General features: G+C 41.6%; 1 protein-coding gene across 2 annotated transcripts in view; it reads left to right on the top strand.

The window, feature by feature from the left end:
* The window catches only part of LOC135572845 (voltage-dependent calcium channel subunit alpha-2/delta-4-like), a 52735-nt gene that overhangs the window by 10013 nt on the left and 15222 nt on the right, over positions 1 to 27500 (top strand). The window contains exons 5-10 of one of the 2 annotated variants that reach the window (XM_065021318.1): positions 18335 to 18405; positions 21255 to 21330; positions 22091 to 22143; positions 23225 to 23280; positions 23494 to 23511; positions 27271 to 27391. In XM_065021318.1, coding sequence (XP_064877390.1) covers positions 18335 to 18405; positions 21255 to 21330; positions 22091 to 22143; positions 23225 to 23280; positions 23494 to 23511; positions 27271 to 27391 — 395 coding nt within the window. The remainder of the gene's footprint in view (positions 1 to 18334; positions 18406 to 21254; positions 21331 to 22090; positions 22144 to 23224; positions 23281 to 23493; positions 23512 to 27270; positions 27392 to 27500) is intronic. The other variant, XM_065021319.1, reaches the window with a different exon arrangement.

Genomic DNA, 27500 nt, shown 5'->3' with positions numbered 1-27500 from the left:
GTCTAACTGTAGTGTCCCAGTCCATAGTAGTGTATAACTGTAGTGTCCCAGTCCATAGTAGTGTATAACTGTAGTGTCCCAGTCCATAGTAGTGTATAACTGTAGTGTCCCAGTCCATAGTAGTGTCTAACTGTAGTGTCCCAGTCCATATTAGTGTATAACTGTAGTGTCCCAGTCCATAGTAGTGTCTAACTGTAGTGTCCCAGTCCATAGTAGTGTATAACTGTAGTGTCCCAGTCCATAGTAGTGTCTAACTGTAGTGTCCCAGTCCATATTAGTGTATAACTGTAGTGTCCCAGTCCATAGTAGTGTATAACTGTAGTATCCCAGTCCATAGTAGTGTATAACTGTAGTGTCCCAGTCCATAGTAGTGTATAACTGTAGTGTCCCAGTCCATAGTAGTGTATAACTGTAGTGTCCCAGTCCATAGTAGTGTATAACTGTAGTGTCCCAGTCCATAGTAGTGTATAACTGTAGTGTCCCAGTCCATAGTAGTGTATAACTGTAGTGTCCCAGTCCATAGTAGTGTCTAACTGTAGTGTCCCAGTCCATAGTAGTGTATAACTGTAGTGTCCCAGTCCATAGTAGTGTATAACTGTAGTGTCCCAGTCCATAGTAGTGTATAACTGTAGTGTCCCAGTCCATATTAGTGTCTAACTGTAGTGTCCCAGTCCATAGTAGTGTATAACTGTAGTGTCCCAGTCCATAGTAGTGTATAACTGTAGTGTCCCAGTCCATAGTAGTGTATAACTGTAGTGTCCCAGTCCATAGTAGTGTATAACTGTAGTGTCCCAGTCCATAGTAGTGTCTAACTGTAGTGTCCCAGTCCATAGTAGTGTATAACTGTAGTGTCCCAGTCCATAGTAGTGTCTAACTGTAGTGTCCCAGTCCATAGTAGTGTCTAACTGTAGTGTCCCAGTCCATAGTAGTGTATAACTGTAGTGTCCCAGTCCATAGTAGTGTATAACTGTAGTGTCCCAGTCCATAGTAGTGTCTAACTGTAGTGTCCCAGTCCATAGTAGTGTATAACTGTAGTGTCCCAGTCCATAGTAGTGTATAACTGTAGTGTCCCAGTCCATAGTAGTGTCTAACTGTAGTGTCCCAGTCCATAGTAGTGTATAACTGTAGTGTCCCAGTCCATAGTAGTGTATAACTGTAGTGTCCCAGTCCATAGTAGTGTATAACTGTAGTGTCCCAGTCCATAGTAGTGTCTAACTGTAGTGTCCCAGTCCATATTAGTGTATAACTGTAGTGTCCCAGTCCATAGTAGTGTATAACTGTAGTGTCCCAGTCCATAGTAGTGTATAACTGTAGTGTCCCAGTCCATAGTAGTGTATAACTGTAGTGTCCCAGTCCATAGTAGTGTATAACTGTAGTGTCCCAGTCCATAGTAGTGTCTAACTGTAGTGTCCCAGTCCATAGTAGTGTATAACTGTAGTGTCCCAGTCCATAGTAGTGTATAACTGTAGTGTCCCAGTCCATAGTAGTGTATAACTGTAGTGTCCCAGTCCATAGTAGTGTATAACTGTAGTGTAGTGTCTAACTGTAGTGTCCCAGTCCATAGTAGTGTATAACTGTAGTGTCCCAGTCCATAGTAGTGTATAACTGTAGTGTCCCAGTCCATAGTAGTGTATAACTGTAGTGTCCCAGTCCATAGTAGTGTATAACTGTAGTGTCCCAGTCCATATTAGTGTATAACTGTAGTGTCCCAGTCCATAGTAGTGTATAACTGTAGTGTCCCAGTCCATAGTAGTGTATAACTGTAGTGTCCCAGTCCATAGTAGTGTATAACTGTAGTGTCCCAGTCCATATTAGTGTATAACTGTAGTGTCCCAGTCCATAGTAGTGTATAACTGTAGTGTCCCAGTCCATAGTAGTGTATAACTGTAGTGTCCCAGTCCATATAGTAGTGTATAACTGTAGTGTCCCAGTCCATAGTAGTGTCTAACTGTAGTGTCCCAGTCCATAGTAGTGTATAACTGTAGTGTCCCAGTCCATAGTAGTGTATAACTGTAGTGTCCCAGTCCATAGTAGTGTATAACTGTAGTGTCCCAGTCCATAGTAGTGTATAACTGTAGTGTCCCAGTCCATAGTAGTGTATAACTGTAGTGTCCCAGTCCATAGTAGTGTATAACTGTAGTGTCCCAGTCCATAGTAGTGTATAACTGTAGTGTCCCAGTCCATAGTATAGTGTCCCAGTCCATAGTAGTGTATAACTGTAGTGTCCCAGTCCATAGTAGTGTATAACTGTAGTGTCCCAGTCCATAGTAGTGTATAACTGTAGTGTCCCAGTCCATATTAGTGTATAACTGTAGTGTCCCAGTCCATAGTAGTGTATAACTGTAGTGTCCCAGTCCATATTAGTGTATAACTGTAGTGTCCCAGTCCATAGTAGTGTATAACTGTAGTGTCCCAGTCCATATTAGTGTATAACTGTAGTGTCCCAGTCCATAGTAGTGTATAACTGTAGTGTCCCAGTCCATAGTAGTGTGTATAACTGTAGTGTCCCAGTCCATAGTAGTGTATAACTGTAGTGTCCCAGTCCATAGTAGTGTATAGTGTCCCAGTCCATAAGTGTCTAACTGTAGTGTCCCAGTCCATAGTAGTGTATAACTGTAGTGTCCCAGTCCATAGTAGTGTATAACTGTAGTGTCCCAGTCCATAGTAGTGTCTAACTGTAGTGTCCCAGTCCATAGTAGTGTATAACTGTAGTGTCCCAGTCCATAGTAGTGTATAACTGTAGTGTCCCAGTCCATAGTAGTGTATAACTGTAGTGTCCCAGTCCATATTAGTGTATAACTGTAGTGTCCCAGTCCATAGTAGTGTATAACTGTAGTGTCCCAGTCCATAGTAGTGTCTAACTGTAGTGTCCCAGTCCATAGTAGTGTGTATAACTGTAGTGTCCCAGTCCATAGTAGTGTCTAACTGTAGTGTCCCAGTCCATATTAGTGTCTAACTGTAGTGTCCCAGTCCATAGTAGTGTATAACTGTAGTGTCCCAGTCCATAGTAGTGTCTAACTGTAGTGTCCCAGTCCATAGTAGTGTATAACTGTAGTGTCCCAGTCCATAGTAGTGTATAACTGTAGTGTCCCAGTCCATAGTAGTGTGTATAACTGTAGTGTCCCAGTCCATAGTAGTGTCTAACTGTAGTGTCCCAGTCCATATTAGTGTCTAACTGTAGTGTCCCAGTCCATAGTAGTGTCTAACTGTAGTGTCCCAGTCCATAGTAGTGTATAACTGTAGTGTCCCAGTCCATAGTAGTGTCTAACTGTAGTGTCCCAGTCCATAGTAGTGTATAACTGTAGTGTCCCAGTCCATAGTAGTGTATAACTGTAGTGTCCCAGTCCATAGTAGTGTGTATAACTGTAGTGTCCCAGTCCATAGTAGTGTATAACTGTAGTGTCCCAGTCCATAGTAGTGTCTAACTGTAGTGTCCCAGTCCATATTAGTGTATAACTGTAGTGTCCCAGTCCATAGTAGTGTCTAACTGTAGTGTCCCAGTCCATAGTAGTGTATAACTGTAGTGTCCCAGTCCATAGTAGTGTCTAACTGTAGTGTCCCAGTCCATAGTAGTGTCTAACTGTAGTGTCCCAGTCCATAGTAGTGTCTAAATGTAGTGTCCCAGTCCATAGTAGTGTATAACTGTAGTGTCCCAGTCCATAGTAGTGTATAACTGTAGTGTCCCAGTCCATAGTAGTGTATAACTGTAGTGTCCCAGTCCATAGTAGTGTCTAACTGTAGTGTCCCAGTCCATATTAGTGTATAACTGTAGTGTCCCAGTCCATAGTAGTGTCTAACTGTAGTGTCCCAGTCCATATTAGTGTATAACTGTAGTGTCCCAGTCCATAGTAGTGTCTAACTGTAGTGTCCCAGTCCATATTAGTGTATAACTGTAGTGTCCCAGTCCATAGTAGTGTATAACTGTAGTATCCCAGTCCATAGTAGTGTATAACTGTAGTGTCCCAGTCCATAGTAGTGTATAACTGTAGTGTCCCAGTCCATAGTAGTGTCTAACTGTAGTGTCCCAGTCCATAGTAGTGTCTAACTGTAGTGTCCCAGTCCATAGTAGTGTATAACTGTAGTGTCCCAGTCCATAGTAGTGTCTAACTGTAGTGTCCCAGTCCATAGTAGTGTCTAACTGTAGTGTCCCAGTCCATAGTAGTGTATAACTGTAGTGTCCCAGTCCATAGTAGTGTATAACTGTAGTATCCCAGTCCATAGTAGTGTCTAACTGTAGTGTCCCAGTCCATATTAGTGTATAACTGTAGTGTCCCAGTCCATAGTAGTGTATAACTGTAGTGTCCCAGTCCATAGTAGTGTATAACTGTAGTGTCCCAGTCCATAGTAGTGTCTAACTGTCGTGTCCCAGTCCATATTAGTGTATAACTGTAGTGTCCCAGTCCATAGTAGTGTATAACTGTAGTGTCCCAGTCCATAGTAGTGTATAACTGTAGTGTCCCAGTCCATAGTAGTGTCTAACTGTAGTGTCCCAGTCCATATTAGTGTATAACTGTAGTGTCCCAGTCCATAGTAGTGTATAACTGTAGTGTCCCAGTCCATAGTAGTGTATAACTGTAGTGTCCCAGTCCATATTAGTGTATAACTGTAGTGTCCCAGTCCATAGTAGTGTATAACTGTAGTGTCCCAGTCCATAGTAGTGTATAACTGTAGTGTCCCAGTCCATAGTAGTGTATAACTGTAGTGTCCCAGTCCATAGTAGTGTATAACTGTAGTGTCCCAGTCCATATAGTAGTGTATAACTGTAGTGTCCCAGTCCATAGTAGTGTATAACTGTAGTGTCCCAGTCCATAGTAGTGTCTAACTGTAGTGTCCCAGTCCATAGTAGTGTATAACTGTAGTGTCCCAGTCCATAGTAGTGTATAACTGTAGTGTCCCAGTCCATAGTAGTGTGTATAACTGTAGTGTCCCAGTCCATAGTAGTGTCTAACTGTAGTGTCCCAGTCCATATTAGTGTCTAACTGTAGTGTCCCAGTCCATAGTAGTGTATAACTGTAGTGTCCCAGTCCATAGTAGTGTCTAACTGTAGTGTCCCAGTCCATAGTAGTGTCTAACTGTAGTGTCCCAGTCCATATTAGTGTATAACTGTAGTATCCCAGTCCATAGTAGTGTCTAACTGTAGTGTCCCAGTCCATAGTAGTGTATAACTGTAGTATCCCAGTCCATAGTAGTGTATAACTGTAGTATCCCAGTCCATAGTAGTGTCTAACTGTAGTGTCCCAGTCCATATTAGTGTATAACTGTAGTATCCCAGTCCATAGTAGTGTATAACTGTAGTGTCCCAGTCCATAGTAGTGTATAACTGTAGTATCCCAGTCCATATTAGTGTCTAACTGTAGTGTCCCAGTCCATATTAGTGTATAACTGTAGTGTCCCAGTCCATAGTAGTGTATAACTGTAGTGTCCCAGTCCATAGTAGTGTATAACTGTAGTGTCCCAGTCCATAGTAGTGTCTAACTGTAGTGTCCCAGTCCATATTAGTGTATAACTGTAGTGTCCCAGTCCATAGTAGTGTATAACTGTAGTGTCCCAGTCCATAGTAGTGTATAACTGTAGTGTCCCAGTCCATAGTAGTGTCTAACTGTAGTGTCCCAGTCCATATTAGTGTATAACTGTAGTGTCCCAGTCCATAGTAGTGTATAACTGTAGTGTCCCAGTCCATAGTAGTGTATAACTGTAGTGTCCCAGTCCATATTAGTGTATAACTGTAGTGTCCCAGTCCATAGTAGTGTATAACTGTAGTGTCCCAGTCCATAGTAGTGTATAACTGTAGTGTCCCAGTCCATAGTAGTGTGTATAACTGTAGTGTCCCAGTCCATAGTAGTGTATAACTGTAGTGTCCCAGTCCATAGTAGTGTATAACTGTAGTGTCCCAGTCCATAGTAGTGTATAACTGTAGTGTCCCAGTCCATAGTAGTGTATAACTGTAGTGTCCCAGTCCATAGTAGTGTATAACTGTAGTGTCCCAGTCCATAGTAGTGTATAACTGTAGTGTCCCAGTCCATAGTAGTGTATAACTGTAGTGTCCCAGTCCATAGTAGTGTATAACTGTAGTGTCCCAGTCCATAGTAGTGTATAACTGTAGTGTCCCAGTCCATAGTAGTGTATAACTGTAGTGTCCCAGTCCATAGTAGTGTATAACTGTAGTGTCCCAGTCCATAGTAGTGTATAACTGTAGTGTCCCAGTCCATATTAGTGTATAACTGTAGTGTCCCAGTCCATAGTAGTGTATAACTGTAGTGTCCCAGTCCATAGTAGTGTATAACTGTAGTGTCCCAGTCCGTAGTAGTGTATAACTGTAGTATCCCAGTCCATAGTAGTGTATAACTGTAGTATCCCAGTCCATAGTAGTGTATAACTGTAGTGTCCCAGTCCATAGTAGTGTATAACTGTAGTGTCCCAGTCCATAGTAGTGTATAACTGTAGTGTATAACTGTAGTGTCCCAGTCCATATTAGTGTATAACTGTAGTATCCCAGTCCATAGTAGTGTATAACTGTAGTGTCCCAGTCCGTAGTAGTGTATAACTGTAGTGTATAACTGTAGTGTCCCAGTCCATATTAGTTTATAACTGTAGTGTCCCAGTCCATATTAGTGTATAACTGTAGTATCCCAGTCCATAGTAGTGTATAACTGTAGTGTCCCAGTCCGTAGTAGTGTATAACTGTAGTGTATAACTGTAGTGTCCCAGTCCATAGTAGTGTATAACTGTAGTGTATAACTGTAGTGTCCCAGTCCATATTAGTGTATAACTGTCGTGTCCCATAAACAACAGCTGGAAGAAAGGCCTTGTAGGAATTTAGTGTCTAATCTCTCCACTGGGACAGAGGGAAAACACACACACACACCAGAGGCCCATTACACTGGGCTTGGCTCCTGACTAATTGTTTTGCTGGTTATTATTGTCAGTGTATCGACGTAGAGGCTTCCAGGCTTCCAGGGCCGTGTTAGAATAGTGTTTATCTAGGAAACACCATATCTATCCTCTCTGTAGACCAGATAGGTTGGATATTGTCTCCTTCAGTCCATGTAATATATTGCTTACCACATGCTCGTGTTGTAATCTGTGTGTGTGTAGGTGTGTGTGTGTGTGTGTAGGGGTGTGTGTAGGGGTGTGTGTAGGGGTGTGTGCGTGGGTGGGGTGGGTGTGTGGGTGGGTGGGGGTGTGTGTGTTTGGTGTTGTGGGGTGGTGTGTGTGTGTGTGTGTGTGTGTGTGTGTGTGTGTGTGTGTGTGTGTGTGTGTGTGTGTGTGTGTGTGTGTGTGTGTGGTGCAGGAAAGCTCTCACAAAACAGAGATGAGAAAACATGCTTGATCCCCTGTCCTACTTCCCTGCCCCCTTCGGGCGGCACGATTTACAGATGGAACTGGTCCATTTACACAAATGACAACACACCTCACTCAGTTCAGCGCTTCCTACTTCCCTGCCCCCTTCGGGCGGCACGATTTACAGATGGAACTGGTCCATTTACACAATGGACAACACACCTTCCCTGCCCCCTTCGGGCGGCACGATTTACAGATGGAACTGGTCCATTTACACAAATGACAACACACCTCACTCAGTTCAGCGCTTCCTACTTCCCTGCCCCCTTTGGGCGGCACGATTTACAGATGGAAATGGTCCATTTACACATATGACAACACACCTCACTCAGCGCTTCCTAGTCCCATGCGTTAAACCATGTATCAAAGTTATTTCAGTTATATTAAAACCAGGGAAATCTGGAGAGTCCCCCTACTGATTATAGACCCGTAAGTTTAATAAATTGGGACAATAAAATAATAAGTAAGTTTATAAGCAATAGCGTGGTACAAGTCTTACTGCATGATAAACATATCAATCAAACACGATTTATTAAAAATAGACACTTACAAACAAATACAAGAACGTGTTTCAGTTTAATACAATATGCAAAAAAATTACAAGATATAGATTCATGCAAAGAAATACAAGATGTAGACCAGATATAGAGTCATTAAAAATGGCTGTTGTTGCGGAAAAGGCTTTCGACCCTCTTGAATGGCCTTTTCTATTCAAAACTTTGGAAGCTTTCAACTTTACAGCTGAAATAATACATTTTATAATAAATATTCTATATTGTATATCCCCTAAAGAAAAGATATACACAAATAATACATGATCTGATGAAATTGCTTTAAAAAGGGGCACAAGACAAGGATGTCCCCTCTCCCCCTCCTGTTTTCACTGGCAATTGATCCGCTTGCAGAAAGAAAGACCCAAACGTATACAGGTATCAGTATTGGTAAACATGAACATAAACTAAACTTATTTACAGATGATCTCCTGATATTCCTGACCAATGTTGAAAACTCAAAACAGTTGACTTCTCCCTAAGTCTGAGAGGGGTTTTAACCTTGTATCAACTCACTACCCAAGGTTTTTACTTGCTACATATAGTTAAATGCACCAGAGAGGAACACTGGGCCCATGTTGAAGATGTGTCTATTTTCAAAGGATAAAGAACTATTAAAAACCTCATAGTTAAGAACACTATAACAATATGGAAGAAAATTAAACGTGTTCTACAAGAACCAATATCACTCCCTAAAACACCACCCGGTGGAACAATCCTTGCATAGTTTTCCAGAAGTCTCTGATAAATTGGTCCACATGGAAAACTAAAGGTGTAACGGATGTGAAACGGCTAGCTAGTTAGCGGTGGCGCTAAATAGCGTTTCAATCGGTGACGTCACTTGCTCTGAGACCTTGAAGTAGTGGTTCCCCTTGCTCTGCAAGGGCCGCGGCTTTTGGGGAGCGATGGGTAACGATGCTTCGTGGGTGACGGTTGTTGATGTGTGCAGAGGGTCCCTGGTTCGCGCCCGGGTATGGGCGAGGGGACGGTTTAAAGTTATACTGTTACAAAGGCATAGTAACTCTAAATGACTTGTTCATAGGAAATACTTTTATTTCCATGACAGCTTTAAAAAGCCATTTTGGATTAACCAATGTAAGATATGTTATAATATGTGCACCTTAAAAGTTGTATACAGCATCACAAAATGTCCATTTGAAATCTTTAGGACATCAGCGCAATCTAGAGAGAATCCTATTTGAGTCAGAAAAGGTTTTTCATATGAAAGGTCAGCTAAACATAACCTTGCGGAGAGCCGATCCAACTGACAATCTCTTCGAAAAAAAATAATCTAAACCATTGGAACCAAGACTTAAAATGAACTGATATTGGCACAAGATGGAGGGAATGTTGGAAGATCACTGGTGCAGCCAATGCAGCCTGGTGGCTGGCTGCCCCTCGGTCCAAACACACACACACACACACACACACCAAACACAAACCCACCAAACACACACACACACCAAACACACACACACACCAAACACAAACCCACCAAACACACAAACACACCAAACACACACACACACCAAACACAAACCCACCAAACACAACATGAGTTATTCTCAGCTGAGGAGCAACGAGGCGTCCTAATCACAGCCCCTGGGAAACAGCTAGTTATTGTGTTGTCACTTTTCTGTCTGTGTCTTCAAATGAAAACTCTTTCAGTCTCTTAGTTGTATTGTGTCTATGCCTGTGGAACAGGGAGGAGGGGGCGGTAATTGTAGCCAACTGTCTCAGTTCATATTTTATCAGTGTGGGGGCGGCAGGTAGCCCAGTTGCTAGAGTGTTGAGCCAGTAACCGAAAGGTTCCTGAGCCTGTCGATCTGCAAGGCACTTAACCCTAATTGTTCCAGGGCCATCAATATTGGCTGGCCATGACCCCCCTCTCTGAGGGTGTCTCAGGTAGACTAGGATATGCAGAAAACACATTTCCATTTAACCTCACACTGGACATGTGGAAAACAGGACAAATATGAGCCTATTTCAACTTGTGTTTGTGTTTGAGCAGTACTTCCTTAAAACTAAAATAGGTCACAGGAAACATAGTCTATCCCCACATACCTAAATTGAAGCACCTCTGCAGGCACACACACACACACAGACACACACACACACACACACACACAGACACACACACACACACACACACACACACACACACACACACACACACACACACACACACACACACACACACACACACACACACACACACACACACACACACACACACACACACACAGGGAAACAGACACAGACTAAAATAGGTCACAGGAAACATAGTCTATCCCCACATACCTAAATTGAAGAACCTCTGCAGGCACACACACACACACACACACACAGACACACACACACACACACACACACACACACACACAGACACACACACACAGACACACACACACACACAGACACACACACACAGACACAGGGAAACAGACACAGACATAAATAGGTCACAGGAAACATAGTCTATCTCCACATACCTAAATTGAAGCACGCGCAGGCACTACACACACACACACACACACACACACACAGACAGAGACACAAACTGTAGTGTAAAATGACAAATAAAATTATGAATGAACGTACGAGTGGGCTAAAGCAGTCTTTAGCTCAGTGGGCTAACAAGAGTATTTAGCTCGCTGGGCTAACACAGTCTTTAGCTCAGTGGGCTAACACAGTCTTTAGCTCAGTGGCTAACACAGTCTTTAGCTCAGTGGGCTAACACAGTCTTTAGCTCAGTGGGCTAACACAGTCTTTAGCTCAGTGGCTAACACAGTCTTTAGCTCAGTGTGCTAACACAGTCTTTATCTCAGTGGGCTAACACAGTCTTTAGCTCAGTGGGCTAACACAGTCTTTAGGTCAGTGGCTAACACAGTCTTTAGCTCAGTGGGCTAACACAGTCTTTAGCTCAGTGGCTAACACAGTCTTTAGCTCAGTGGCTAACACAGTCTTTAGCTCAGTGTGCTAACACAGTCTTTAGCTCAGTGTGCTAACACAGTCTTTAGCTCAGTGTGCTAACACAGTCTTTAGCTCAGTGTGCTAACACAGTCTTTAGCTCAGTGGCTAACACAGTCTTTAGCTCAGTGGGCTAACAAGAGTATTTAGCTCAGTGGGCTAACACAGTCTTTAGCTCAGTGGGCTAACAATACTATTTAGCTCAGTGGGCTAACACAGTCTTTAGCTCAGTGGGCTAACAAGAGTATTTAGCTCAGTGGGCTAACACAGTCTTTAGCTCAGTGGGTTAACACATTCTGTAGCTCAGTGGGCTAACACATGTTTTAGCTCAGTGGGCTAATAAGTCTTTAGCTCAGTGGCTAACACAGTCTTTAGCTCAGTGGGCTAACAAGAGTATTTAGCTCAGTGGGCTAACACAGTCTTTAGCTCAGTGGCTAACACAGTCTTTAGCTCAGTGGGCTAACAAGAGTATTTAGTTCAGTGGGCTAACACAGTCTTTAGCTCAGTGGGCTAACAAGAGTATTTAGCTCAGTGGGCTAACACAGTCTTTAGCGCAGTGGCTAACACAGTCTTTAGCTCAGTGGGCTAACACAGTATTCAGCTCAGTGGGCTAACACAGTCTTTAGCTCAGTGGACTAACAAGAGTATTTAGCTCAGTCGGCTAACACAGTCTTTAGCTCAGTGTGCTAACACAGTCTTTAGCTCAGTGGGCTAACACAGTATTTAGCTCAGTGGGCTAACACAGTCTTTAGCTCAGTGTGCTAACACAGTCTTTAGCTCAGTGGGCTAACACAGTCTTGTCATACCCAGATGACCCAGATCAAACCCAATCAGTCACACTGGACATTACATCCCATGGTACACTGCCAGAGATATTACTTAGCAAAAAGGTCTCAATGAGTATAGACTGCTCCTTTACGACTTTGCGAGTCCTTCAAATAAAATGTCCTCGTAAACTGAAAGCCCTAGAACCCAACACAAATCCTCAGAGGTAGTAGAATAGTGGAGCAGAGTCCACCGCAGGCTAGTAGAGGAGAGACGGCTACGGTCACTCAAACACTAGCTGTCCTCTATACACCTGACCTCTACCTCTACCCAGCTGATGAGCTGTCCTCTATACACCTAACCTCTACCTCTACCTCTACCCAGCTGATGAGCTGTCCTCTATACACCTAACCTCTACCTCTACCCAGCTGATGAGCTGTCCTCTATACACCTTACCTCTACCTCTACCTCTACTCAGCTGATGAGCTGTCCTCTATACACCTGACCTCCACACCTCTACCTCTACCTCTACTCAGCTGATGAGCTGTCCTCTATACACCTAACCTCTACCTCTACCCAGCTGATGAGCTGTCCTCTATACACCTAACCTCCACACCTCTACCCAGCTGATGAGCTGTCCCCTATACACCTAACCTCTACCTCTACCTCTACCCAGCTGATGAGCTGTCCTCTATACAACTAACCTCTACCTCTACCAAGCTGATGAGCTGTCCTCTATTCAACTAACCTCTACCTCTACCAAGCTGATGAGCTGTCCTCTATTCACTTAACCTCTACCTCTACCCAGCTGATGAGCTGTCCTCTATACACCTGACCTCCACACCTCTACCTCTACCTCTACCCAGCTGATGAGCTGTCCTCAATACACCTGACCTCTACTTCTACCTCTACCCAGCTGATGAGCTGTCCTCTATACACCTAACCTCTACCTCTACCTCTACCTCTATCCAGCTGATGAGCTGTCCTCCATACACCTAACCTCCACACCTCTACCTCTACCTCTACCCAGCTGATGAGCTGTCCTTTATACACCTGACCTCCACACCTCTACCTCTACCCAGCTGATGAGCTGTCCTCTATACACCTAACCTCTACCTCTACCTCTACCTCTACCTCTATCCAGCTGATGAGCTGTCCTCTATACACCTAACCTCTACCTCTACCTCTACCCAGCTGATGAGCTGTCCTCTATACACCTGACCTCCACACCTCTACCTCTACCTCTACCTCTACCCAGCTGATGAGCTGTCCTCAATACACCTAACCTCTACCTCTACCCAGCTGATGAGCTGTAATTTATACACCTGACTCCACACCTCTACCTCTACCTCTATCTCTACCTCTACCCAGCTGATGAGCTGTCCTCTATACACCTAACCTCTACCTCTACCTCTACCCAGCTGATGAGCTGTCCTCCATACTCCTAACCTCCACACCTCTACCTCTACCCAGCTGATGAGCTGTCCTCTATACACCTGACCTCCACACCTCTACCTCTACCTCTACCCAGCTGATGAGCTATCCTCCATACTCCTAACCTCTACCTCTACCTAGCTGATGAGCTGTCCTCTATACACCTAACCTCTACCTCTACCTCTACCCAGCTGATGAGCTGTCCTCCATACTCCTAACCTCCACACCTCTACCTCTATCTCTACCTCTACCCAGCTGATGAGCTATCCTCCATACTCCTACCCTCTACCTCTACCTATTCCTCTACCCAGCTGATGAGCTGTCCTCTATACACCTAACCTCTACCTCTACCCAGCTGATGAGCTGTCCTCCATACTCCTAACCTCCACACCTCTACCCAGCTGATGAGCTGTCCTCCATACTCCTAACCTCCACACCTCTACCCAGCTGATGAGCTGTCCTCCATACTCCTAACCTCTACCTCTACCTCTACCCAGATCACTGCAATACAGTACATGTGACAGGTGACATGCCAGTGAGAAATCAACCACTCAACCAAGCAAAACAGTACAAAACAGCCTGGCTGGATTAAAATGAATAATTGAACTTGTACGGTGGACTAGATGGGAACTTCACTGGAGGAGAAGAGGTGGAGAGAGAGAGAGAGGTAGAGAGAGAGGGAGAGGTAGAGAGAGAGGGAGAGGGAGAGAGAGAGGGAGAGGTAGAGAGAGGGGGAGAGGTAGAGGGAGAGGTGGAGGAGAGGTGGAGAGAGAGGGGGAGAGGTAGAGAGAGAGGGAGAGGTGCAGAGAGGTAGAGAGAGGGGGAGAGGTAGAGGGAGAGGTGGAGGAGAGGTGGAGAGAGAGAGGGAGAGGTAGAGAGAGAGGGAGAGGTAGAGAGAGAGGGAGAGGTGGAGACAGAGAGGGAGAGGTAGAGGGAGAGTTGGAGGAGAGGTGGAGGAGAGGTGGAGAGAGAGAGGGAGAGGTGGAGAGAGAGAGGGAGAGGTGGAGAGAGAGAGGGAGAGGTAGAGAGAGAGGGAGTGGAGAGAAAGAGGGAGGTAGAGGTAGAGGGAGAGGTGGAGGGAGGTGGAGATAGAGAGGTAGGGAGAGGTGGAGATAGAGAGAGAGGTAGAGAGAGGGAGAGGTGGAGAGAGAGAGGAAGAGGTGGAGAGAGTGAGGGAGAGGTAGAGAGAGAGGGAGAAGTGGAGAGAGAGGGAGAGGTAGAGAGAGAGGGAGAGGTGGAGAGAGTGAGGGAGAGCGAGAGGGAGAGGTGGAGGAGAGGTGGAGGGAGAGGTGGAGAGAGAGGGAGAGGTAGAGAGAGAGGGAGTGGAGAGAGAGAGAGAGGGAGGGAGAGGTAGAGGGAGAGGTGGAGGAGAGGTGGAGAGAGGTGGAGATAGAGAGAGAGGTAGAGAGAGAGGGAGAGGTGGAGATAGAGGGAGAGGTGGAGAGAGAGAGGAAGAGGTAGAGAGAGAGGGAGAGGTGGAGAGAGTGAGGGAGAGGTAGAGAGAGAGGGAGAAGTGGAGAGAGAGGGAGAGAGAGAGGGAGAGGTGGAGAGAGTGAGGGAGAGAGAGAGGGAGAGGTGGAGGAGAAGGAGAGGTAGAGAGAGGGAGAGGTAGAGAGAGAGGGAGAGGTGGAGAGGTAGAGAGAGAGGGAGAGATGGAGAGAGTGAGGGAGAGGTGGAGGAGAAGGAAGAGGTAGAGAGAGAGGGAGAGGTAGAGAGAGAGGGAGAGGTAGAGAGAGAGGGAGAGGGAGAGAGAGAGGGAGAGGTAGAGAGAGAGGTGGAGGAGAAGGAATAGGTAGGGAGAGAGGGAGAGGTAGAGAGAGAGGGAGAGGTAGAGAGAGGGAGAGGTAGAGAGAGAGTGAGGGAGAGGTAGAGAAAGAGGGAGAGGTAGAGAGAGGTAGAGGGAGAGGTAGAGGGAGAGGGAGAGGTAGAGAAAGAGGGAGAGGTAGAGAGAGGTAGAGGGAGAGGTAGAGGGAGAGGGAGAGGTAGAGAAAGAGGGAGAGGTAGAGAAATGTAGAGGGAGAGGTAGAGAAAGAGGGAGAGATGGAGGAGAAGGAAGAGGGGAATGGGGGAAAGATGTTTGTCGTTTTCCACTTTGCCAAATGAGGTGAAAGGACAACTTCCTATGACGGGAGGGAGGGAGGGAGGGAGGGAGGGTATTGTTAAACAGATGAGGATTATAGTAAATGTGGTAGTGTACTATATAATGTGGTAGTGTATTATATAATGTGGTAGTGTATTATATAATGTGGTAGTGTATTATATAATGTCATAGTGTATTATATAATGTAGTAGTGTATTATATAATGTGGTAGTGTATTATATAATGTAGTAGTGTATTATATAATGTAGTAGTGTATTATATAATGTAGTAGTGTATTATATAATGTGGTAGTGTATTATATAATGTAGTAGTGTATTATATAATGTGGTAGTGTATTATATAATGTAGTAGTGTATTATATAATGTAGTAGTGTATTATATAATGTAGTAGTGTATTATATAATGTAGTAGTGTATTATATAATGTGGTAGTGTATTATATAATGTGGTAGTGTATTATATAATGTGAGTAGTGTATTATATAATGTGGTAGTGTATTATATAATGTAGTAAGTGTATTATATAATGTAGTAGTGTATTATATAATGTAGTGTATTATATAATGTGTAGTGTATATAATGTAGTAGTGTATTATATAATGTAGTAGTGTATTATATAATGTAGTAGTGTATTATATAATGTAGTAGTGTATTATATAATGTAGTAGTGTATTATATAATGTAGTGTATTATATAATGTAGTAGTGTATTATATAATGTAGTAGTGTATTATATAATGTGGTAGTGTATTATATAATGTAGTAGTGTATTATATAATGTGGTAGTGTATTATATAATGTGATAGTGTATTATATAATGTAGTAGTGTATTATATAATGTGGTAGTGTATTATATAATGTGGTAGTGTATTATATAATGTGGTAGTGTATTATATAATGTGGTAGTGTATTATATAATGTAGTAGTGTATTATATAATGTAGTAGTGTATTATATAATGTAGTAGTGTATTATATAATGTAGTAGTGTATTATATAATGTAGTAGTGTATTATATAATGTAGTGTAGTGTATTATATAATGTAGTAGTGTATTATATAATGTAGTAGTGTATTATATAATATATAATGTAGTAGTGTATTATATAATGTGGTAGTGTATTATATAATGTAGTAGTGTATTATATAATGTGGTAGTGTATTATATAATGTAGTAGTAGTGTAGTTATATAATGTAGTAGTGTATTATATAATGTGGTAGTGTATTATATAATGTGGTAGTGTATTATATAATGTGATAGTGTATTATATAATGTGTATTATATAATGTGTAGTGTATTATATAATGTGGTAGTGTATTATATAATGTGGTAGTGTATTATATAATGTAGTAGTGTATTATATAATGTGGTAGTGTATTATATAATGTAGTAGTGTATATATATAAGTAGTGTATTATATAATGTAGTAGTGTATTATATAGTGTATTATATAATGTAGTAGTGTATTATATAAGTAGTGTATTATATAATGTGGTAGTGTATTATATAATGTGGTAGTGTATTATATAATGTGGTAGTGTATTATATAATGTAGTAGTGTATTATATAATGTGGTAGTGTATTATATAAAGTAGTGTATTATATAATGTAGTAGTGTATTATATAATGTAGTAGTGTATTATATAATGTAGTAGTGTATTATATAATGTGGTAGTGTATTATATAATGTAGTAGTGTATTATATAATGTGGTAGTGTATTATATAATGTAGTAGTGTATTATATAATGTAGTAGTGTATTATATAATGTGGTAGTGTATTATATAATGTAGTAGTGTATTATATAATGTGGTAGTGTATTATATAATGTAGTAGTGTATTATATAATGTAGTAGTGTATTATATAATGTGGTAGTGTATTATATAATGTAGTAGTGTATTATATAATGTGGTAGTGTATTATATAATGTGGTAGTGTATTATATAATGTAGTAGTGTATTATATAATGTGGTAGTGTATTATATAATGTGGTAGTGTATTATATAATGTAGTAGTGTATTATATAATGTAGTAGTGTATTATATAATGTAGTAGTGTATTATATAATGTGGTAGTGTATTATATAATGTAGTAGTGTATTATATAATGTAGTAGTGTATTATATAATGTGGTAGTGTATTATATAATGTGGTAGTGTATTATATAATGTAGTAGTGTATTATATAATATAATGTATTATATAAGTGTATTATATAATGTGGTAGTGTATTATATAATGTGGTAGTGTATTATATAATGTGATAGTGTATTATATAATGTAGTAGTGTATTATATAATGTGGTAGTGTATTATATAATGTGGTAGTGTATATGTACTATATAATGTGGTAGTGTATTATATAATGTAGTAGTGTATTATATAATGTAGTAGTGTATTATATAATGTAGTAGTGTATTATATAATGTGGTAGTGTACTATATAATGTAGTAGTGTATTATATAATGTAGTAGTGTATTATATAATGTGATAGTGTATTATATAATGTGGTAGTGTACTATATAATGTAGTAGTGTATTATATAATGTGGTAGTGTATTATATAATGTAGTAGTGTATTATATAATGTGGTAGTGTATTATATAATGTAGTAGTGTATTATATAATGTGGTAGTGTATTATATAATGTGGTAGTGTATTATATAATGTGGTAGTTAGTGTATAATGTGGTAGTGTACTATATAATGTGGTAGTGTATTATATAATGTAGTAGTGTATTATATAATGTGGTAGTGTATTATATAATGTAGTAGTGTATTATATAATGTGGTAGTGTATTATATAATGTGGTAGTGTATTATATAATGTAGTAGTGTATTATATAATGTAGTAGTGTATTATATAATGTGATAGTGTATTATATAATGTGGTAGTGTATTATATAATGTAGTAGTGTATTATATAATGTAGTAGTGTATTATATAATGTAGTAGTGTATTATATAATGTAGTAGTGTATTATATAATGTAGTAGTGTATTATATAATGTGGTAGTGTATTATATAATGTGATAGTGTATTATATAATGTGATAGTGTATTATATAATGTAGTAGTGTGTGTTACATTTACTATTCTGTCAAAAACGGCGTGTATGACAATGTTAGTGGTGTCATTGTAAAGACAGTGTGGTCTTCTCCCTGTCTGTCGGTCTGTCTCTAGATGGGGAGGTTCTTTGGAGAAGTTGACGGCTCAGTGATGGCACGCCTTATCAAGATGGCCATGTTCAAAAGGTAAGACAATAGTCATGATAATACCTTTTACTGTTCTATATCTCATGATAATACCTTTAACTGTTCTATATCTCATGATAATACCTTTAACTGTTCTATATCTCATGATAATACCTTTAACTGTTCTATATCTCTCTCATGATAATACCTTTAACTGGTCTATATCTCATGATAATACCTTTTACTGTCCTATATCTCATGATAATACCTTTTACTGTTCTATATCTCATGATAATACCTTTAACTGTTCTATATCTCATGATAATACCTTTAACTGGTCTATATCTCATGATAATACCTTTAACTGGTCTATATCTCATGATAATACCTTTAACTGGTCTATATCTCATGATAATACCTTTAACTGGTCTATATCTCATGATAATACCTTTAACTGTTCTATATCTCATGATAATACCTTTAACTGTTCTATATCTCATGATAATTCCTTTTACTGTTCTATATCTCATGATAATACCTTTTACTGTTCTATATCTCATGATAATACCTTTAACTGGTCTATATCTCATGATAATACCTTTAACTGTTCTATATCTCATGATAATACCTTTAACTGGTCTATATCTCATGATAATTCCTTTTACTGTTCTATATCTCATGATAATTCCTTTTACTGTTCTATATCTCATGATAATACCTTTAACTGTTCTATATCTCATGATAATACCTTTAACTGGTCTATATCTCATGATAATACCTTTAACTGGTCTATATCTCATGATAATACCTTTTACTGTCCTATATCTCATGATAATTCCTTTTACTGTTCTATATCTCATGATAATTCCTTTTACTGTTCTATATCTCATGATAATACCTTTAACTGTTCTATATCTCATGATAATACCTTTAACTGGTCTATATCTCTCTCATGATAATACCTTTAACTGTTCTATATCTCATGATAATACCTTTAACTGGTCTATATCTCTCTCATGATAATACCTTGTACTGTTCTATATCTCATGATAATACCTTTAACTGGTCTATATCTCATGATAATACCTTTAACTGTTCTATATCTCTCTCATGATAATACCTTTAACTGTTCTATATCTCATGATAATGCCTTTAACTGTTCTATATCTCTCTCATGATAATACCTTTAACTGTTCTATATCTCATGATAATACCTTTAACTGTTCTATATCTCATGATAATACCTTTTACTGTTCTATATCTCTCTCATGATAATACCTTTTACTGTTCTATATCTCATGATAATACCTTTAACTGTTCTATATCTCTCTCATGATAATACCTTTTACTGTTCTATATCTCATGATAATACCTTTAACTGGTCTATATCTCATGATAATACCTTTAACTGGTCTATATCTCTCATGATAATACCTTTAACTGTTCTATATCTCATGATAATACCTTTAACTGGTCTATATCTCTCTCATGATAATACCTTTTACTGTTCTATATCTCATGATAATACCTTTAACTGTTCTATATCTCATGATAATACCTTTACCTGTTCTATATCTCATGATAATACCTTTAACTGTTCTATATCTCATGATAATACCTTTAACTGTTCTATATCTCATGATAATACCTTTAACTGTTCTATATCTCATGATAATACCTTTAACTGGTCTATATCTCTCTCATGATAATACCTTTAACTGGTCTATATCTCTCTCATGATAATACCTTTAACTGTTCTATATCTCTCTCATGATAATACCTTTAACTGTTCTATATCTCATGATAATACCTTTAACTGGTCTATATCTCTCTCATGATAATACCTTTAACTGTTCTATATCTCATGATAATACCTTTAACTGTTCTATATCTCATGATAATACCTTTAACTGTTCTATATCTCATGATAATACCTTTAACTGTTCTATATCTCTCTCATGATAATACCTTTAACTGTTCTATATCTCATGATAATACCTTTACCTGTTCTATATCTCATGATAATACCTTTAACTGGTCTATATCTCTCTCATGATAATACCTTTAACTGTTCTATATCTCATGATAATACCTTTACCTGTTCTATATCTCATGATAATACCTTTAACTGTTCTATATCTCATGATAATACCTTTAACTGTTCTATATCTCATGATAATACCTTTAACTGGTCTATATCTCATGATAATACCTTTAACTGGTCTATATCTCTCATGATAATACCTTTAACTGTTCTATATCTCATGATAATACCTTTAACTGTTCTATATCTCATGATAATACCTTTAACTGTTCTATATCTCATGATAATACCTTTAACTGGTCTATATCTCATGATAATACCTTTAACTGTTCTATATCTCATGATAATACCTTTAACTGGTCTATATCTCTCTCATGATAATACCTTTAACTGTTCTATATCTCATGATAACACCTCTAACTGTTCTATATATCATGATAATACATTTTACTCAGTGATTTTAGGTCTCAAACTGCTTTACGTTGTAAAACCCTTGTCATGTTACGTTGTTGTTATATATCTGCGTGTGGTTATTAGTGTAACATACCAGACTGTGTGTCATCACAGGGTTAGCCCTTTGATTTGATTGGCTGGGCCGGGTTTCTCTTACATCTACTGTACACCCTATTCCCTTTATAGTGCACTACTTTTGACCAGGGCCCATAGGCAGTAGGGTGACATTGGGGACATCCCCATCTCTTTCATCGTCTAGCTGCGTTGAGGACCTTTCAGCTGTGTCTCTGATGTAGAAACACTCCTGAGTGAAGTGATGCTCTATAATAGTTCAAAGAAATGTGAGTTCTTGATTTTAGAGGATATTACGCAACCTGTTTCTGTGCGTCTCTCTGTGTGTGTGTGTCTTCAGGGTATCTCTGTACGACTATCAGGCCATGTGTAAGATGGGAGGACATTCTGCCAGCAGCGCCAGACCCCTTCTTAGTGTGAGTAAACATGTAAACAACAGTCTCTGTGTGTGTTCATGGATGTGTGTGTGTTTGTCTGAATACGGTGTGTGTGTGTGTGTGTGTGTGTGTGTGTGTGTGTGTGTGTGTGTGTGTGTGTGTGTGTGTGTGTGTGTGTGTGTGTGTGTGTGTGTGTGTGTGTGTGTGTGTGTGTGTGAATGCTTAGCAGGACAGGAAATTGTCAAATTCAAGAGAATATCCCTGGTCGTCCCTACTGCCTCTGATCTGCTCACTAAACACAAACTCTTCCCTTGTAAATGTTGGACTGTGCCAATGGCTCTCCGTTAAAAAAGAAATGTCTGGTATTGTCTGGTTTGCTTAATATAATACATTTGAAATTATTTAGACTTTTACTTTCGATACTTAAGTATATATTTTAGCTATTAGATTTCCACCAGTGATTACTGCTCTGGTAGGAGATGCTGTGGGTGTGAATTGATGCCTAGTGTCAGTGATTAGAAAAGAGAGGTTATTCACAGCAGACGTCTCATCCCTCAGCACTGAATCCACTTCCTCCTACTTGTTTCTCTGAGAGTCATTCTGTGTTGTGTATCTTTCTTTTTCGCATACTGTGTGGCTGCATGCTCATTGGAAGTCTAGACTGGGTCACTGTGAAGCACTTTGTGACAAATGTTTCTCTCTCGCTCTCTCTCGCTCTCTTTCTTCATTATTTTCTTGATCTATCTCTATATTGCTCTCCCTCTCTCCCTCCCCCTCTCTCTCTCTCTCCTCTCTACAGCCCTTCTATGTTCTGGCGGCTGCTCTAAAGTGGTTCCTCACCAACTTCCTACTGTAAGTGTGTCAGAGAGATCAGAGGTCGTTGGCTGCTGGTAGCTAGTTAATTCTCAAGAGCCATTACAATTTACTCTCACTTGTTCTGTATGTATGGCTCTCTCTCTCTTCTCTCCTTCTGTCCTTCGCTCCTTCTCTCCCTCTCTCCATCACTCTTTCTCTCCATCACTCTTTCTCTCCCTCTCTCCATCACCCCTTCCCTCCCTCTCTCCATCACTCCTTCTCTTCCTCTCTCCATCACTCCTCTCCCTCTCCCTCTATCTCATCACTCCTCTCTCTCTCTCTCCTTCACTCCTTCTCTCCCTCTCTCCATCACCCCTTCCCTCCCTCTCTCCATCACTCCTTCTCTTCCTCTCTCCATCACTCCTCTCCCTCTCTCCCTCTATCTCATCACTCCTTCTCTCTCTCTCCCTCTCTCCACTCCTTCTCTCCCTCTCTCATTCTCTCCATCAGTCCCTCTATCCCTCGTTCCATCACTCCTTCTCCCTCTCTCCACTCCTTCTCTCCCTGTCTCATTCTCTCCATCACTCCCTCTATCCCTCGTTCCATCACTCCTTCTCCCTCTCTCCACTCCTTCTCTCCCTCTCTCATTCTCTCCATCACTCCCTCTATCCCTCGTTCCATCACTCCTTCTCCCTCTCTCCACTCCTTCTCTCCCTCTCTCCACTCCTTCTCTCCCTCTCTCCCTCGTTCCATCACTCCTTCTCCCTCTCTCCACTCCTTCTCTCCCTCTCTCATTCTCTCCATCACTCCCTCTATCCCTCGTTCCATCACTCCTTCTCCCACACTCCACTCCTTCTCTCCCTCTCTCCACTCCTTCTCCCTCTCTCCACTCCTTCTCTCCCTCTCTCCACTCCTTCTCCCACACTCCACTCCTTCTCTCCCTCTCTCCACTCCTTCTCCCTCTCTCCACTCCTTCTCTCCCTCTCTCCACTCCTTCTCTCCCTCTCTCCACTCCTTCTCTCCCTCTCTCCACTCCTTCTCCCTCTCTCCACTCCTTCTCTCCCTCTCTCCACTCCTTCTCTCCCTCTCTCTCGCGTTCTCTTTCACTCATTCTTTCTTTCTCCTTTCCTCTCTGTAGGTTTTTACTGGAGTTCAACATCTGTGGTCTCTGGCACTCTGACCGCTTTGCTGAAGGTAACACAGTCCAGTAAAGAGCATTCATTCCTATTCATCTCATTCAGCTTCTGTGTGTTGTGTTGCACTGTTTGGCTTCAATGTCCCAATCTGTGTCTCTCATGTTGTCTCCTGTCCTGACCACACCCACCCATGTCTCTATCATCATCATCATCATCATCATCCTCATCATCACCTGTCAATCATTCTCACCACCTCATTCCTCCCACCCAGCCAAGCCTGGCTTCAAAGGTACAGATTCAACCTATTGTGTGTGTGCGTGTGCGTGTGTGTGTGCGTGTGCGTGTGTGTGCGTGCGTGTTTTGTGTGGCAACAGACGATCAGAGGATGTACTGTATCTATATCATCTATTTAAAGTTGATCAGGGTCAGATAAATTCACAGTAATGACACCTAGTAAATCATTCAAGAGTCTGACATCTTGAAAGTGTATCCTTGTCCACAGTCAATAAGATGTCGATCTCCAAGAGTTGATATGCTGTTATGACAGCTGTAATATACACAGACTCTATCTGTTATAAACCCTGTTCCAGTCCCCTGCAGTGACGACTGCCTGGTATCTCTGCATGGAAATACACTGTGGTCTGGTCCAAAACACGGCCCAGTCCTTTCCCTTAGCTCCTAGTCCTTTCCCTTAGCTCCTATTCCTTTCCCTTAGCTCCTAGTCCTTTCTCTTATCTCCTAGTCCCTTCCCTTAGCTCCTAGTCCCTTCCCTTAGCTCCTAGTCCTTTCCCTTATCTTCTAGTCCTTTCCCTTAGCTCCTAGTCCTTTCCCTTATCTCCTAGTCCCTTCTCTTAGCTCCTAGTCCCTTCTCTTAGCTCCTAGTCCTTTCCCTTAGCTCCTAGTCCTTTCCCTTAGCTCCTAGTCCTTTCCCTTAGCTCCTAGTCCTTTCCCTTATCTCCTAGTCCCTTCCCTTAGCTCCTAGTCCCTTAGCTCCTAGTCCCTTCCCTTATCTCCTAGTCCTTTCTCTTAGCTCCTAGTCCTTTCTCTTAGCTCCTAGTCCTTTCCCTTAGCTCCTAGTCCTTTCCCTTATCTCTTAGTCCTTTCCCTTATCTCCTAGTCCTTTCCCTTATCTCCTAGTCCTTTCCCTTAGCTCCTAGTCCTTTCCCTTAGCTCCTAATCCTTTCCCTTAGCTCCTAGTCCTTTCCCTTAGCTCCTAGTCCTTTCCCTTAGCTCCTATTCCTTTCCCTTATCTCATAGTCCCTTCCCTTATCTCCTAGTCCCTTCTCTTAGCTCCTAGTCCTTTCCCTTAGCTCCTAGTCCTTTCCCTTATCTCCTAGTCCCTTCTCTTAGCTCCTAGTGCTTCCCCTTAGCTCCTAGTCCCTTCCCTTAGCTCCTAGTCCCTTCCCTTAGCTCCTAGTCCCTTCCCTTAGCTCCTATTCCTTTCCCTTATCTCCTATTCCTTTCCCTTATCTCCTATTCCTTTCCCTTATCTCCTAGTCCCTTCTCTTAGCTCCTAGTCCCTTCTCTTAGCTCCTAGTCCTTTCCCTTAGCTCCTAGTCCCTTCCCTTAGCTCCTAGTCCCTTCCCTTAGCTCCTAGTCCCTTCCCTTAGCTCCTAGTCCTTTCCCTTATCTCCTAGTCCTTTCCCTTAGCTCCTAGTCCCTTCCCTTAGCTCCTATTCCTTTCCCTTATCTCCTAGTCCTTTCCCTTATCTCCTAGTCCCTTCTCTTAGCTCCTAGTCCTTTCACTTATCTCCTAGTCCTTTCCCTTAGCTCCTAGTCCTTTCCCTTATCTCCTAGATCCTTCCCTTAGCTCCTAGTCCTTTCCCTTATCTCCTAGTCCTTTCCCTTAGCTCCTAGTCCTTTCTCTTAGCTCCTAGTCCTTTCCCTTATCTCCTAATCCTTTCTCTTAGCTCCTAGTCCTTTCCCTTATCTCCTAGTCCTTTCTCTTATCTCCTAGTCCTTTCTCTTAGCTCCTAGTCCTTTCCCTTATCTCCTAGTCCTTTCTCTTAGCTCCTAGTCCTTTCCCTTAGCTCCTAGTCCCTTAGCGCCTAGTCATTTCCCTTATCTCCTAGTCCTTTCTCTTATCTCCTAGGCCTTTCCCTTAGCTCCTAATCCTTTATCTTAGCTCCTAGTCCTTTCCCTTATCTCCTAGTCCTTTCTCTTAGCTCCTAGTCCTTTCTCTTAGCTCCTAGTCCTTTCCCTTATCTCCTAGTCCTTTCCCTTAGCTCCTAGTCCTTTCCCTTAGCTCCTAGTCCTTTCCCTTAGCTCCTAGTCCTTTCCCTTATCTCCTAGTCCTTTCTCTTATCTCCTAGTCCTTTCTCTTAGCTCCTAGTCCTTTCCCTTATCTCCTAGTCCTTTCCCTTAGCTCCTAGTCCCTTCTCTTATCTCCTAGTCCTTTCTCTTAGCTCCTAGTCCTTTCCCTTAGCTCCTAGTCCCTTAGCGCCTAATCCTTTCCCTTATCTCCTAGTCCTTTCTCTTAACTCCTAGTCCTTTCCCTTAGCTCCTAGTCCCTTCTCTTATCTCCTAGTCCTTTCTCTTAGCTCCTAGTCCTTTCCCTTAGCTCCTAGTCCCTTAGCGCCTAATCCTTTCCCTTATCTCCTAGTCCTTTCTCTTAGCTCCTAGTCCCTTAGCGCCTAATCCTTTCCCTTATCTCCTAGTCCTTTCTCTTAGCTCCTAGTCCCTTAGCGCCTAATCCTTTCCCTTATCTCCTAGTCCTTTCTCTTAACTTCTAGTCCTTTCCCTTAGCTCCTAGTCCCTTCTCTTATCTCCTAGTCCTTTCTCTTAGCTCCTAGTCCTTTCCCTTAGCTCCTAGTCCCTTAGCGCCTAATCCTTTCCCTTATCTCCTAGTCCTTTCCCTTATCTCCTAGTCCTTTCTCTTAACTCCTAGTCCTTTCCCTTAGCTCCTAGTCCCTTCTCTTATCTCCTAGTCCTTTCTCTTAGCTCCTAGTCCTTTCCCTTAGCTCCTAGTCCCTTAGCGCCTAATCCTTTCCCTTATCTCCTAGTCCTTTCCCTTAGCTCCTAGTCCTTTCCCTTAGCTCCTAATCCTTTCTCTTAGCTCCTAGTCCTTTCCCTTATCTCCTGGTCCTTTCTCTTAGCTCCTAGTCCTTTCTCTTAGCTCCTAGTCCTTTCCCTTATCTCATAGTCCTTTCCCTTAGCTCCTAGTCCTTTCTCTTAGCTCCTAGTCCTTTCCCTTAGCTCCTAGTCCCTTAGCGCCTAGTCATTTCCCTTATGTCCTAGTCCTTTCTCTTAGCTCCTAGGCCTTTCCCTTAGCTCCTAATCCTTTCTCTTAGCTCCTAGTCCTTTCCCTTATCTCCTAGTCCTTTCTCTTAGCTCCTAGTCCTTTCCCTTATCTCCTAGTCCTTTCCCTTATCTCCTAGTTCTTTCCCTTAGCTCCTAGTCCCTTCCCTTATCTCCTAGTCCTTTCCCTTATCTCCTAGTCCTTTCCCTTAGCTCCTAGTCCTTTCCCTTATCTCCTAGTCCTTTCCCTTATCTCCTAGTCCTTTCCCTTAGCTCCTAGTCCCTTCCCTTATCTCCTAGTCCTTTCCCTTATCTCCTAGTCCCTTCCCTTATCTCCTAGTCCTTTCCCTTAGCTCCTAGTCCTTCAGTGTTTGTCATTGTGAACGAACCAACAAGGTGTATGGGCTGGATGGAATTCGGCGAAGGGTTGCTTGCGACTCATGTTGGGCTCCCGAGTGGCTCAGTGGTCTAAGACACTGCATCTCAGTACAAGAAGTGTCACTGTAGTCCCTGGTTCGAATCCAGGCTGTATCACAGCCGACCGTGATTCTCATAGGGTTGGTGCACAATTGGCCCAGCGTCGTCCAGGTTTGGCCCGGGGTGGGCCGTCGTTGTAAATAATCATTTGTTCTTAACTGACTTGTCTAGTTAAATAAAGGTTACTTTTTTTTTTTTACATAATGATGTCCGTCATACAATGTCCCATAAGGGATTAGGACTGGAGGTGTGTACGTTAGTGTGAGTGATGGTGATTGGCTCTCCATCACTCACGTTAGTATGAGTGATGGTGATTGGTTGTCTCTGTCCCCAGCGTCGGCCCAGAAGAAGAAGGGAGACATCCTGCAGCCGTGTGACACAGAGTACCCCAGCTTTGTCTACGAGCCCTCCATCAAGGAGACCAACAGCCTCATTAAGTGTGGACGCTGTCAGAAGTAAGATCACACACGGCCATGCACACACACACACACTTTTTCTGTCATTTAAAAAAAAAGTTAACAACATCGTTTATATAAATGACAAAAGCATGAAAATATATTGTAT

This window comes from Oncorhynchus nerka, linkage group LG8 (genome assembly GCF_034236695.1).
Source record: "Oncorhynchus nerka isolate Pitt River linkage group LG8, Oner_Uvic_2.0, whole genome shotgun sequence".
In the NCBI taxonomy this organism is placed as follows: domain Eukaryota; kingdom Metazoa; phylum Chordata; class Actinopteri; order Salmoniformes; family Salmonidae; genus Oncorhynchus; species Oncorhynchus nerka.
Note: the sequence above shows the minus strand (reverse complement) of the source record. Positions and strands in the feature narration are given on the sequence as shown.